A 15,761-nucleotide genomic window follows, 5' to 3' on the forward strand; every position below is an offset into this window, starting at 1 on the left:
AAAAGATGATGCTAGAAATATCACACCTAAAATGGGCATCACAGAGGTTCTTACCAGTGTCATTACCCCCATTCTGTCCATCTCCCTTGCTGGACTGCGAGGTGTGAGTTTAGGAGTTGAGTGTCCACTGGGAGGAGATGAGCTCGCAAGTGATGATGCCGTCACTGAGCCAGTAATGGATGTACCTTGGTGGACTCTGGCTAGGTTTAAGCCTTCCAGGCTCACGCTGGCCACTCTATTCTCTATCTCTTCAGCACGCAGTTCTGTTGACTCTTTTTCTTCTTGGATTAACCTTGTGAAATAAAAGAACATGGTTCAACTTAGGCCAGAATTAGTACTCTAAAGGCATTCTCCGATTCTGAAAGCAAATTTTTCTTCCTTGGTACTTATCATTGTCTCACATATGCACAGAGACTCACATTGGCATACAATATATATGTACAACAGAGGTTATATATGCCCACTACTGACTGTATTTTTAATTTCTCATTATAATTTCTTCCTGTGTTTCTGCATACCCCCCAAAAATCCTAAAAAATAACTAAAAAATACTTTGTTTCAAAGGAGATCCAAAAGAAAAAAAAACAACAAATCAAACATGAGTTTCATAGATCAACCCCAAAATAATATTGAAAAGGGTGTTTTTAATCACCAGAATTACAAAATCCTTTTTCTTAATTCCTCTACCCTCAAAAACAATTGAAAGAATCTGCCCAACAATAACACTTGATGTATGACATGTCAGAAAGACCACTTTCTTTGCAAATGAGAAAGTGCAGGAGAGGGGGAGTTAACAATCTGATTTACCATAGAAAAATAATTCCACTCTTAAGTTGGTTTCATCTGATTTTCTGTTATTAAAGCATAAACACAAATTCAAAGTCAAATGAAATTGGGCCTTTGAGAAGGGAATTGCTAGGATAATCCACATTAAAAACAAACAAACAAACAAAAAAAAAACAACAAGAAAACATGCAAAACAATTTATGTTTCATCCCTACAAACTGATGAAAAAATTAAAGTTTCTGAAGTATTATGTTTTTAAGTGATTTTTGTTATAATAGCTCTTATTGGCGACAAATACTAGTTTCTTCGACATACAAAGCTTCAACAGGATCTTTCCACTGGATTCTTTAGTGTTGCTTAGATGTACTTTGCTCATAAACCCACATTAGAAGGAATCTATTTATGCAAATAAGAGGGAAAAGGATGAGAGATCTAAGTAAAATGACAAAATATGAAGCATGGAGATGTTGAATCTGTGAAGCAGGCTTGCTTTTTTAGTTATGGTAATAAAAGCCTATATACCAGTATAAGCTTATCAGTAGGGGAAATAAACTCTCACACAAGCTCCAGCAAAAAAGGCTTTTTCTTCCTTTTTCTTCCTTTCATCACATAAAACTGTACCTACCACCTAAGTCAAGATCCTCTGTTTAATAAAACAATGATCTGACTCAAGATGGAACAAATAATATCTATGTTACCTTTACGTGCAATTCTTTGTCAAAATATTTTATAGTATTATGTAGTTAGAATCACAGAATGGTTTGGGCTGGAAGGGACCTCAAAGGTATCTAGTTCCAACCCCCCTGCCATAGGCAGGGACACCACACACTAGACCAGGTTGCTAATTACTTGTTAAATTTTTAACATGTTAATATCTTTAAAACTTATATACATGTATTTGTTGAATCTACAGCTTCCTGAATTGGTCACAGTACTGACTTTGTAATAATAAAAATTACGGATACAGTTCTGTTCTACACATGCTCTAAATACACTGTTTTAATGAGACTTAGCCTCCCAACAACAAAATTTCTCTCTACATTTCTTTCTTGATAGGTGCAATAAAGGATGGGATAAAATCCCATCTGAATGAAGAAATTCTGGGAGTAGTGAAAACTGAAAGCTGTAGATCTATAACAAAAAGTCTCCCTTGGAATGCAAAAGTTATTCAAATTCCACAAATTTCAGTAGAGTTTTGTCTTTAAAGATACCTTGCTCAAAGAAAATTTGAGATCTGGTAGAAGGTAATCTGGTTTTGATTATATTTCTAAACATACTTTTTCGGTCTATAAAATTACCTGAAAGTGACTAATACATTTAGTAACATCATCATCTCCTTCTACAGAAATGAGAGGGTGCTTTTGACATACCGGCTTTTTAAAGGTTATCTTACACATGAAAAACACGTAAGAATGTTTTCAGCTTAAAACATGGTTTCGTTTATAAAAACTACTTTATTAAAGTAGTTTGGATTCTCTATCACTCCATTACATTTGCACAGAATTTAGCAAGGCATATTCATTTCACTGCCTATTTCCAAGAGTTATAAGTCAACCTTGGAGCATGCAAAAAAATAAATCACATTCTGTGGTTCCGTACAAAATCAAAACCATGTCTTGGAAACATGGATTCTATTAGATGTAACATAGGAATGATCACCAGAAGAAACCATGAACAGCACTGAAGCAAAGTATTTCAGATAGGAGGTCATTAGTGAGCAGGTAGAGGTATGCAGAACAGGGTAAAAAACAAAAATATGAAAAGAGGACTATGGAGGGAGATTTGTCAAATGTGGCAAGTGTTATTATTGTATTTCTTTTCAATTGTCAAGCAGTTCTCTATATGAAACATTTTTTGAAAGTAAACTTTTTTTTTTTTTGGTGTGTGGTTGGGAATTGAAGAAAACGATATTACTTTCACACAACAAACACTCTCATAGGAAAAGCAGACACATTATCAATCCTTTAAATGTACAAGTGGTCCCCTAATCATTATGAATGGTATCTGAACTTATGCACTGAAGAGACCTTAAAGCTGTAAAGAAGAACACCACCACAGCTGGTTCAAGGTTACATACCTGATTTCTTTATTGATTGCATCTAGCTGTTCCTGAAGCATCATGGCCAGAGTCTGGGCATCAGAATGGCCACTTGGTGACAGGAGGTCCATGGAGCTGAAAAGTGTTTCTCTATCATCATCATCAATGTCAGACATTTCAGTGTCACTTTCAAATGGATGGCTGCTCAAAACGCCAATCTGCTGTGTCCTATTCCACTCATGATCTCCAAGTGATTTTACCTAACCAAGAATTAGGATATATACGGCTTATTCCATGGAAAACAATTGCAAAGCTGAACTATAAAATGGGAAAGGAAAGCAACTAACATTTAAGAATACTTATTCAATGATTAATTCTCTGTTAATACTTGCAGTATTACAGCAAGAAGGCATTTGGCATTGCAGAGGATGTAAAGTATTTTCACACAATTTCTAATGCTGTGTAAAGTTAATTCTCAGGAAAAATTATGAAGATATTGAGAAAAGACAGATAATCAAGCATGTTTGAACTCTGATGTCTGATTTTCAATGTTTTCTGCCTTCATTTTAGTACAATACTCATATCTGAGTATATAAACATTAAAAAAAAAAACAAAACACCAAAAAACTTGGTGCATATATGTAAGTATTCATTTATTTATTCTGGAAATACACAAACCAAAAGCTTATTAACTTGAAAAACATGCTCTTATTAGGAAATATATGAAAAGAAATTGGGGATTAACCTTTGGTTCATCTCTGCGTACTCCCATCCGTCCCCTCCTAGGTCGCCTTATCACTTTAGTTGACCGATAGTCAGACTGGCTATCAACCAGTGAGCCCACAGAATACCTCAACTCTGTTGATGAGTCAAGGTGAGGCCTGAAAGAAAGAGTCAAAGAAATAGACTGAGTGACTAAATGCAGTAATTATAGTGGTAGTAATAATAACAAAAACAACAATCCAATGACCAGTCGAGGAACACGGATTTTTTTTAATAAACAAGTTATGTGAGTTATATTACTATGTGGATTATATTATTATTGTCTGACAAATTTGGTGGCCTGAAAAATTTCATGGCCTTCTACAATGGGGTTACAGCATTGATGGATAAGTGAAGAGCAACTGACATCAAATACCAAAGACTTGTGCAAAGTCTTTGATACTGTTCTGCATGACATCCTTGTCTCTAAATTGGAGAGACATGGATTTGATGGATGAACCACTCAGTGGGTAAGGAATTGGCTGGATAGTCACTCTCAAAGAACTGTGGTCAACAGCTCAATATCCAAGTGGAAACCAGTGACAGGTAGTGTTCTTCAGGGGTTGATACTGGACCAGCACTGGTTAATATCTTTGTCAGTGACACGGACGATGGGACTGAGTTCACCCACAGCAAGTTTGCTGACAACATCAAACTGTGTGGTGTGGTCAACATGCTGGAAGGAAGGGATGCAGAGGGTCCTGGAAAGGCTTGAGAAGTGGGTCCATGCAAACTTCTTGAAGTTCAATAAGGCAAAGTGCAAGGTCCTACACCTGGGTTGGGATAATCCCAAGCACAGATAGAGGTTGGGTGGAGAATGGGTTGAGAGCAGCCCTAAGGAGGATGACCTGGGGGCGCTGGTGAATGAAAAGCTCAACTTGAGTCAGCAACATGCACTTGCAGCCCAGAAAGCCAACCTTATCTTGGGCTTCATCAAAAAGAGTGTGGTCAAGGGAGGTGATTGTCCCCCTAGTCTGCTCTTGTTAGATCCCCATCTGCAGCACTGCATTCAGCTCTAGGGTCCCTAATATAAGAAGGATGGGCCCAGAAGAGGTCACAAAGATGATCAAAGGGCTGGAGCACCACTCCTGTGAAGAGAGGCTGAGAGAGTTGGGGTCATTCAGTCTGGAGAAGAGAAGGCTCCAGGGAGACCTTACAGCTGCCTTCCAGTACCTAAAGGGGGCCTACAGGAAAGCTGGAGAGGGACTCTTTGTTAGGAAGTGTAATGATAGGACAAGGGGTAGAGGTTTTAAACTAAAAGAGGCTATATTCATATTAGATATAAGGAATAAATTCTTCACTATAAGGGTGGTGAGGCTCTGGTTGCCCAGAGAAGTTGTGGATGCCCCATCCATGGAAGCGTTCAAGGAGAGGTCGGATGGGGCTTTGAGCAACCTGGTATAGTTGAAAGTGTCCCTGCCCATGGCAGGAATTATATAATCTTTAACGTCCCTTCCAACTTAAACCATTCTATGATTCTATGTATCAGAGAATAAATGACAAAAACATATCACAAAAATCAAAACAAAAACGTGAGAAGTTGAAATCTTATTATAAGAAAATTATAAGATCTTACTAGAAAATTAAGGTAGAAAACAAGCAGAATTTAGGACAAGACAGTTAGCAGAACTGGCTGCTGAATATATTGTCCTGTACACTTTTCTTCTACTACTTCCCTGAATAAAGATGCTTGAGGTTACTGTAAGAAAGATACGTGTTCAAGAGTGAGTTTATCTATAACACATTCTTACAGTTCAGCATTATAAAAATATTAGTAAATAAAAATATTAGTGAACTGCCCTGTGATACATAGAATAGTTTATGAATGATTTATGTTTATTTGATGATACTTTTGAGAAATTTAACTGGTATGAGGGATGCAACCTAAGAACAAGTACCAAGACATTTTCCATAAAAATATATTCAAGACATGACTATGGTTTTGAAAACAGAAGCTCTGTTTCCAACAAGAAGAATAGCCCATACTTCAGAAATATTCTGGAATAACGATAGTTGACCCCAAATTTTTCCTGTAGTCCTGTTAAGTCTTGGGATGTTGTGGTGAGGCATATACTCGATGATGTCAGCATATCTTTTCTTTTCTGAAGATAGTGGTCACTGGCCTTTCTGTCCTCGATAAAATAGCAGCAGTAAGAATTCCCTACTTGGTGCTATTAGAAACAACCTGACTACGGATTGCATAGAAGATGCGGAAGAGCCAAGGATGTGTACACCATTTAAGCATTCAACCATAGCAGTGGAGACCTGTCAAATTTCTAGCTCTTAACATATAACCAATTTCCACATAAAAATATATGAATAGTATGCTCATAGTAGAAAAGTGAAGTGTAACAAATACTATACTAAACCAATCACATTTTTTTTATAGTGACTCCTTAAATAAGCTTGACATTTCACTATAAGAGCATAAAATTAGTTTCATGTTCTACTTAAATTATTTATTTATTTTTTTAAACTTGGGAAAATATTTACAACTTACAAGGTTCACAGCAATGTTAATAATCAGTTTTGGGAAACAAAATAAGTTTTGTTCTTAAAACAATTTTCTCACTTGGGAAAGATGTTGGAGAAAGTGACAGCTTTAATCTTGGACATAAGAAAAGCTAAATGAAGGAAATCATTCACAAAAGCACATATATCTCTGCTGAAAAGAGCAGACTGTTTCCCTGGTCTCTTGTTCTGTTTCTGTTTCTAAAAAGAGAGATTTACTTTTCCTTAAGAAGAACTTAATTTGAATTAAAAAATATTGGCACTTTGTAGCATTCATCTCAAATTTCACACACCATTTTAATTAAAAAAAAATAATAATCCAATGTTACAACTGTGGTACTATTAATTGATAAATGGTAAATGATAATTGATAAATTGATATGTGAAGATAGTGGAAAAGCATGAAAACCTCTAGCAGCTACAGGGACTCCATGTACCTGCAGATACATACAGAGGACTACATTTTTTAGTAGGAAGCCCTCCACATCAGAGCAAGCAAGAACAAACATGATTAACTATCTCTTCAGAAACATCAAATAGCAACCCCTTTGCCCTGAAATGGGTTACTTTATAGCCAAATAAAGGAACTTTGACAGAGCACATGGAGAAACTTAACTTACTGCCTGGTATTATAAATATTTTCACAAAGCTAAAATAATGATGGATTTCAAAGGCTAACACCATTTGTTTGTTTTTTATAAATACTGCAAGAAAACAAATGAATATCTGGCACCGGAATACCTGAAATGTGAGCATGTGTCACAGAAATCAAACCAGAGATGTTAAAATTTCATGGACAGTGAACTTGTTTTAGAACTTTGGTTTTGGGTAGAGCACACATCTGAGTTCATACTGTTGTCATAAATGTTCTTTTTGGGCAGCTATCAGTCTACCTTCCCTTAGGCTTCCTATCATGGGGCTTCCATAATGTTGGGGGTGTGGGGGTAGGGAGAGTGGGGAGGGGAGGAGGATATTACCTTTTAAAGAATTCCTTACAACTTGTTTTTGTTGCTATACTAATAAGAAATCTTGATAACAATTGGTCTTGGGCTACAAATGTCTTAAACTCTTTATCTACATTGCCAGGCAATAATCTTTTGATTCATTTTGTTTTAAATCTATCTGTATGTCTCTCCCCTCTGATGTTGTAAACCTATTAGGGCAATGAGTCTTTTCTAAGTTTGTACAATATTTGCTGTAATAGATCTTTGCTTTGATAACATACTTAGTATGTACAGAGGTATATAAATACTTGGTACTTCTGTAGCAAGTTGGTAGATAATAAGAAACAACTCAGGTTCATTTCTGGCAGCAGATATTTATCTGCTGCCCAGCTTCATTATTATTCTTCTGAAAGAACAAACTCCTGCAAATACAGAACTGAATATGGACTGAGAAGGATAAGTATTTAATGCTGAAACTTCCCTGTTCCAGAGAGGGGGAAGTGTATTAGAAATGAAACACTACTCCAAATGTGTGGAGCCAGGAGCTGGACTTGATGATCCTTGCGGTTCTTTCCAACTCAGGATATTCTATGATTTTGTGAAAAATATTATTCCAAATGATAAAACAAGTTGAGGTTTAGGCATACATTTAGGCAAGAAGGGCTGCCTTTCTAGAATAATAAATTCATTTCAGCTGTTAGTCCAGTTTCTACAGTACATATCTCACTATTGTTCCCATATTGCTTTCCACCACAGAGACAATGTTCAATGCCCTGTCAGAACACTCTTACTGTCAGAACACTCTGAATATTGCCTTAATCTTTAGTTCAAGTTTTGTGATCTTTTCCTATACATTAGGCAAAGCTGTGCTACTTCTTGCTAATAATAATAACAACAACAAAAAAATAAATATGGTCTTAAATATACTGAGCAGCTTTAGTATTAACAATGATGGTTACAACTTTGTTATTACAGAATCCTGAGAGAAAATGGGTATTTGGCTATGTTTTTAAAAACATTCCATAATTTCAAAGACTTTCCTTAATCAGAGTAATATTTCAGTGTATTCTCATTGCTATAAAGCCCCAGTTACCTATGAAAAAACTGAAAAGCCACAGCAATAATCATTCCACAGATCCAACGTTTTTAAAGAAATACATGATTATATGTAGCCTGAATGCACTCTTGTTGTAAAGGCTTGACACTTATGTCTGTGTTCTCTTTCAATTCAAAGGGAGGAAACTTTTGTCATTAAATATTACCTTGACAATGTGGGTTCAATTAAAGAACCAGCCCTCAATTTCATTTGATCCAGTTCAGATCTCAGTTTCTCAATTTCTTCTGCAAGTCTTTCCTGGAAATCAGAAAATTAAGATATACTTGTGATCCAAAGTACTTTTAACTTTCTGAGATATTAACCTTACAAGGCTAAACAAGAAAGATAAATTACACTGAATGTAACACTGAGTATAATAAGAAATAGCACCGAAGTCATTCAAGTCTATTGCTAGTATGACATATGCATCAAGAGGAGATTGTACAGGTCTCCCTACCATTTTTCCATTATCTAGAAGTGATGACAGGACAGGTTCACACTGTCCTACTAAGCAGGCTTTATGTCAACCCATGAGCTTTACTTTTTTCCCAGTTCTCTCCCCTGTCCCACTGTGGTGGAATGAGTGGATGGCTGTGTGGTGCTTAGCTGCCTGCCAGGTTAAAAGAAAACGAGAAAAAAAAAGGTATTCATAATTCAAGTTTAGATTCTGCGGAAGAAATTTGTGTTTCATTTGACACAGCTTTAAAAATGTCTTTTTTTGTCATGTAACTTGATGGTGAAGTATGATCCTGACTTTGTGACAGTTGAATCACCTTACAACCTTTGAGCCATCTGTAGTAAGACAGGAAGTATGTGGCAATAGAAAATAAAGAAAGGGCAATGTTGTTGTTGATAACACCTACACGTCTTATTTTGCAGAAGTCCTTCCCCTATTTTGCATTTCCTTCCCCTCTTCCTGCAGGAAGTTCCTCATCAAATTCACTCTTATAATTTGCAAAGACAAAACAAATGGTAGCGGAAAGACTACATCAATGCAGGCAAGTAGAGCAGTTGCTGTGGCATAATTACAAATGAGCAATCCAAATGGCAGTGAACAAACTACACCATGCAGTAGCACCATTACTGTACATTAGTAGCCATACTAGAGGAGTTGCTATAGCTTAGATTCCATTAAAATAAGTCCCAAATTTCTTGCTTAGATTCACAAGAAATCTGCAGCAGCCAAGAACCCAACCAATTTCACAAGATCCTTTTTGGGACTTTAATTTGAATGTTTCTCTGCCCTTCTACAAAGTTATCTGAATCTAGATGAAAATGACAAATGATTTGAATAGATATTACTTTTGCTATTTTTCTCAAAGTAGTTGTTTTTAGATACAGAATTTTGTATTTATTTTAGTATTAAATGAAGCTATGCTTTTAAGATTCTTTTAAGTAGATTTAATATGCTATAAAAACACTCCTGTGAATGTGAAGACAGATACTGTATTTGTGTATCCTACTGCCCTCAAGGCAAGTATAACTTCAAAACAAAATCTTAACATTTGGATTGGAATAATATTTATAATTACTTTGACTGATTCACTAAACAGTATTAGGTGTTCATTTGCAATGAACTAAGAAAGCCCATTTTCAGTTATATTTAGCATAATGCCAATGCTAAATGTTAAGAAGAATTGCATCAAAACAAGAAATTACATTCTTAACTATGAAAGTATAACCAGTTATACAATTCCTGTTAAACAAGACTTTTTTTTTTTTTTTTTTTTTTTTTTTTTTTTCCTTTCAGGTTTAAAACAGATAGAACAAAAATTACAGAGCCAGTAAAATCAATATGAATTTTAGTGTTGACTTCCCGAGGCTAGCATTTCAGCTATAAACTTAGCTCAGACGACTTGTTAGGGACCTTCATTGGCTAGTAAAGATCTTGGTGATTAAAGGAATTATCTTTAATACCAGGAAGATTTAACATGATATTTGGATAAGTAAATATACCATACGTCAAAAGAAAAAAAATAATTTTGATAAAAACGGATAAAATCACATTATTTATAGTACCTTGTCATGTAAAGATTCTTCCAGATTTTTCCGGAAACTTTCAGATTCCTGAATCAAAACATTCTACAAACAAAATGAATAAAAATAAAGACAAAAGAGAAGAAAAATCAGGTAAATGTTGAATATCAGATATTGCCATATACATTTAACCTCTATACTCAAGATAGCAAATTTAAGTAAGAAATGAGTTTTCATATTCACTGGACTGTAAAATTAAAGTCCTTTACAGCTTCAATTTGAGTATATATTATATTTAAGACACCTTAAATTACCCAAACATGTATGAAGATGTTTTTTCAAGAACAGCAAGAAGTTTGTCATTTTCTTGAACTGAGCAACTGTGACATGCTTACACAGCTATTTTGTCCAGTTCTTCTTTTGGCAGACCTATTTCTTGCTTTGTTATGTCATTTTGTTTCAATGATATAAACCAGAAGTATATTCTGTGAAAGACTCTGAAGTAAAGATACTGAAAGACTTCCTTGGATCAAACTAAAGGTAGAAGAGGGAGGGATTAAGGAGGCTAAATAAAAAGATCTCACAATTTAAATTTTACAGGCTTGTTAAGTCACAGAGAGCTAGCACATCTCAAAATATCTGTAAATAACATTTCCTCTTTCTTCTGTGGTGACAGCATGTTATTCTTTACAGAGGAAGTGAGGTAAAATCAGCAAGCTAAAATTCAGGAATGACAGCACATCTGAGACCTGGCCATTCCTCAGTTGTAATCCCCTTTCTTTCACTGCCTTGTAATGCATTGTGGCCTATCATTTACCAGCTCTTCATCTGGCTCCCTGTTGACAAAACAGGGACTCATAATACCCAGAATATCCAGTTTAGAATAGTCATGGAAAGGCTCTTGAGCTCATACACGAACTAGGAGTTGAATGTATAAATTAGACTTTATTTGCAGTCATATTTACTGTATACAAGATTAGTATGATACCTCCATCCTGATAAAAGTAGAATATGTTTTGTATGGGAAAATCTTTACTGAGATGAACTTTATTCTGCCCTTTGTACAGTACCTTTTCTTCAAGTGCTGCCATTCTCTCTTTTAAGTGTAGCTGCAGACGCTCATTGGATTCTGTCAAAAGTCTGTCTACAGTATCTGATAATCTTTTGTTATGCTCCTCATTCATTTTTTCTCTTTGCCTTGCCTTTGACATAGAATAGAAAAGACAGATTTGTAAGGTCCAAAATTAACCAGCATAGTCCTGTATCATTAAAAAGTAAAGATTTTATGGTAACTGAACACATGAACAATTCCACATGAATATGATTACAGTTATTAACTAATGCACATTAATTTTTGTTTCAACAGAATACTTTGAAACCTGTGAGTGGGTGTAAACTAGTTTATTAAGGCAGTTGAATAAAATGGAAAGATGCTGCCATCACTGCTATAAATAAAACATTTACCAGTAGATCGATTTGTGTGCTGGAGTGCATAAGTAGTACTGTATTGACAAATTAAAAGAGGAAAAGCACCCAGAAGTTGTCTGCAATACACTTACCCTTTGAAGCTCCTGATTCTTCTCTTCAAGCTGAGCTTCTAAGTGTCTCATACGTTCTTCGATATTTCCATGTCTTTCTTCTGCCTGTAAAAAATAGAAAGACTCATTCTGTAATTTAAATGACTTTGCATGTCTTTATCTCAGTAAAGTTTAAACAAAACATAAAGCAAGCTACTACTAACTGCAAACTTAGTTTTCAGAAAAGAAACTATTTAAACAGGCAGCTGAACAGCATTGCTTGAAATGTGTCAGCTACAAAGGCCTGTTACATCCAAGCATCAGCAAAACATTGGAGTTATTTATGAGCAATGAAATCAGCCAAATGTAACATGCAGACTGTGCATGGTTTGAACACAAACCTGCCATCGTAAAATTGTAAGCTCCTGAAGCACTGAACTGCACGATGGTTGATTATCAATAAAATAATAATAATAAAATAAGTTAAAAAAAAATGAAAACAAATCAAATGGATTCTATTTAGCAATAGAAAGTAAAGTCCAGTAGGACTACCTTCCTACGTATGGAGATCATTTCTTGTAGTTTAGCTTCCATAATATATTGATAATCATCAGATGAGGTAGAAGAGGTTGGATCAGACTAACAAGTCAAGGAAAAGGAGAGGGACAAAATTGAAAAATCAGAACTAAAGACACTGACACTGAACAGAACACAGCACAGAATGCTTAAAAGAAAAGTGTGACTGAAAATTTAATACTTTTAACTGACAGATTTTTAGGTGGAATAAACTACACTGATACTTGGTGGATATGATGCAGTTGATATGGAAAAACTGAAAAATAATGGAATGCTAAAAAGCTATCAACCTACACATGAAAGTCCAAGGTTAGTGATGGCTGGCTGATGACATATTACTATAGAGTGAATTCAAAGCAATACTGTCTAATCTAATGTTTTTTGGAATTATGGCAAACCAAACACCAGAATAGGACTCTGAGAGGCCAATGTCAGAAAGTCCTTTATTATTCTTCTATCATTTTCTAGGAATGAAAACAATGCATAAATACTAATTAATGGATTGGTCAATTACAGAACTGTGCAATGTTATGTGTTACATTCCCTAATTTCTAGGAAATAGAAAGAACGTCAAAAGACAAAAAGCCAAGATTCAGTATTCCGTTTTAGAATACGCTGTGTAAGCCCTTCTATCCAAATAAACGATATGGTTTTCATCCCTTTGAAAGGATCCACCCTGGTGGATCCCTTTGCAAGATCAAGGTCATCAGATAAAAGAAGAACCTATAAATAAAAATTCATTAATAGGAGTGAAAAAAATCATTACTGAATATAGAAATGGTAATCCATCCAAAGATTCATTACTACTTGTGACAGAAGTCGACCTTAATTAGGCCAACAGAACATGTTGCAGAACATGAATATTCATGTTATTGTCATATCAAACAAGCCTGTGTTATCATTCGAAATGAAAAAAAAATTAAAGAAATGCTATACTAGATTTGTTGCTATGGAAATAGGAATGTGCATAAGGCGTATAGGCAGTGCTACTGATGAAATTGAATTGTGAGCTTGTGACTGTCAAATGCTGAGTATTTCACTCCCTCAAATTTACCCTCTCAGAAAGAGATTCTGAACTCCATCTTTAGATAAGCAAAATTTAATACCAGCAATAAATAATTCTACAACTATATGTTTTAGCAAGACTATTTTTTCAGAGACTTCAGTCTATTGATGATTTGTCAGAATAATTAGAATAGATACCAACATAATTCCAGCTGTACATTGTAACTTGAAATTATACATAACTTAAATGTAGTAGTATTATCAGTACCAAAAGATCAGATAGAAAACGATGATCTTGAGTTATATAAACTGTAGTTTTTGATACAAAGACATTCTTTTAAAAATCCTACTTTCTATAAATACAATAATAAATCATAACTTTGAAGATCACTAACATTCCCTTTAAATTGCATATATTCACAAAACTCAGATACTTGCAAAATTTAAGGGGAAGTCAGTATACTTTGTAACTAAGCTCATTTAATAAGTGCCGTTATTGTTTTTGATCATGAACCAGGCCTACTGTTTATCTGGACTTGCTCATTATCTGAAACTACTCTGCCAATTTGTTATGACTCGGACCAGTGACAATCCCTTTATGATTTTCTTCATCTTATCTTTGAGTTTTACGTATTAGTTTGTTTCAGCACAGAAGTGATAATGTGCTACTTCATTTCCCAAACTGGATAAATGGGAAGATAGGACTAAAAATGTTCAGTCCCTGAGGATACAAAAAAACGGGTCATGTTATCCCTTCCACGAAGTGCCCAAACTTCATCTCCACAGGAGGCAGACTTCTCCCCTTTTTGAGTTCTGACTGCACTTCTGGTTAAATGCCTTCCCTTAATACTTCTGCAAGGCCAGGAGAAGATTTGAAATCATCAAAGCTCTGAGTTGATGATGGAGAAGGCTTAAGGAATTCTACTTCTTTTGAAACTACTTTCACTGAGGGAGATATAAAATGAGTTTGAGGGTATTAGCCTACAAAATTAAACAACTTAGAAGCTTCATTAGCTGACTGAAAATTTTAAACATGTTACCTAATCTTGACTGCTTTTATATATTTAATTTCAGGTCTATACAATATGAAGATAATCAAATTAAAACCTCTAGGTTCAAATTAGATTTCATTTAAGACTCCTGATATGTGGGGCTATCTGTCATAAACTGTCCTTTAGAAGCCAGTCTAGATAGATATGTTATTCACATTTATTTTTCAAATTAAAAAAAAGATTTTGAGTCTAAACAATGCAGTAGCTTATTTCTTAGGTGAAAATTGTCTTCTAAATATATAAGACAATTATGGTATTAGCCCTAACTATTACTTGGAAAAGGATAAGTACAATTATTTCCAGAACCATATTTTTGAATGTACAATTCTTATAGTACACAGAAAATGTTCTTGAAAGAAAAACACGTTCTCTTAAGATTCGTGTATCTAAATCTGCTTATTTTATCACTTCCTGGTGCATTAACAATTCAGTAAGATATACCTTTTATTCAGTAACATATACCTTTTTGCATGATACTTAAGTTACCTTACTTCATATTAAAATTCCCACTAGAATAAGAGCTTTTGAAGACTCAGAAGTTTACTTTAAAAATATTGACTGGTTCTAGGTATGAGGCAGAGGCTGAGACACTTGTGTTAGTCATGTTCCTATAGCAAGAACCAAGACAGGACTGTGGTCTCCAAATTTCATAAACAGAAGCTGCATGTCTTCTGACTTGCTTTGCTAAAGGTCAATTAAGTTTTAAACTTTCTAAAATGTACTTATCTGGTTACTTGCTGGCAAACCTCACCCTACTTTTTTTTTTTTTTTTTAGTATGACATAAATGTTTGTTTTCTAGTACTTTATACGGGAGGATTAGTAAGACACATGATGTGGTATTCAGCAATTAGCATTTAAAGCATTTACCCAGCACATTCAGTTATAAATAGGTTTAGTGAAATTGTGTATCTTTGGATTAAAAATATATGGACAAGAACTAACAATGTCTGAGCCTTATAAAATACCAGCATGAGTCTTAATGCTCACTTTGCACTTTATATGCTATGACATAGCAAAGAAATAGCCAGTATAAGCCAGTAATAGACAGGAAAATTTTGCTTTGAGGGAATACTGAAGCAGCTTGTATTATTGATCTCTAACCCTGTTAAAACTCTGCTGATGCTCCTGCTGCTAATGCGCCCACAAAAAAAATGTTGCTTTCACATCATCTGTTACTGTTGGCACTGCACATTTTCTAGGTCTTTGCACCTTAGTTGAAAAAAATCCAATTTCAATCATACTGATGCAGAAAGCACCTGTATAGTACAGGTGCTATAATTTTTTCTTCCTCATGCTGAGCTGCAGGAACAAATCTCAACTTTTCTAGTGGTACAAGCCAATTTCCACAGTTTTGAGACCTTGATGTTTGAACACCTGCTGTCTCCATATTTTCTACTGGCTTCTTATGGCACATATTCCTTTGTCTATCTCTTGAATTAGTGAGTTATTCAAGGATGAAATAATGTACTATTGAAGTGAGCTATTATGCAATTGGT

The 15,761-nt window shown here is 34.9% G+C and overlaps 1 protein-coding gene across 10 annotated transcripts in view; it reads right to left on the reverse strand.

The window, feature by feature from the left end:
- The window catches only part of PPFIA2 (PTPRF interacting protein alpha 2), a 328,145-nt gene that overhangs the window by 44,330 nt on the left and 268,054 nt on the right, over window positions 1-15,761 (reverse strand). For 6 of the 10 annotated variants that reach the window (XM_084507292.1, XM_084507291.1, XM_084507288.1 and 3 more), the window contains 8 exons: window positions 12,184-12,270; window positions 11,674-11,757; window positions 11,185-11,316; window positions 10,157-10,219; window positions 8,304-8,395; window positions 3,570-3,705; window positions 2,864-3,084; window positions 55-292 (listed from right to left, as the gene is read on the reverse strand). In XM_084507292.1, the coding sequence (XP_084363418.1) occupies window positions 55-292; window positions 2,864-3,084; window positions 3,570-3,705; window positions 8,304-8,395; window positions 10,157-10,219; window positions 11,185-11,316; window positions 11,674-11,757; window positions 12,184-12,270 (1,053 nt within the window). Of the gene's footprint in view, window positions 1-54; window positions 293-2,863; window positions 3,085-3,569; window positions 3,706-8,303; window positions 8,396-10,156; window positions 10,220-11,184; window positions 11,317-11,667; window positions 11,758-12,183; window positions 12,271-15,761 lie in introns of those variants that run through there. The other 4 variants (XM_084507294.1, XM_084507293.1, XM_084507297.1 and 1 more) reach the window with 2 other exon arrangements.

This window comes from Aythya ferina (genome assembly GCF_964211825.1).
Source record: "Aythya ferina genome assembly, chromosome: 1".
Classification (NCBI taxonomy): Eukaryota; Metazoa; Chordata; class Aves; order Anseriformes; family Anatidae; genus Aythya; species Aythya ferina.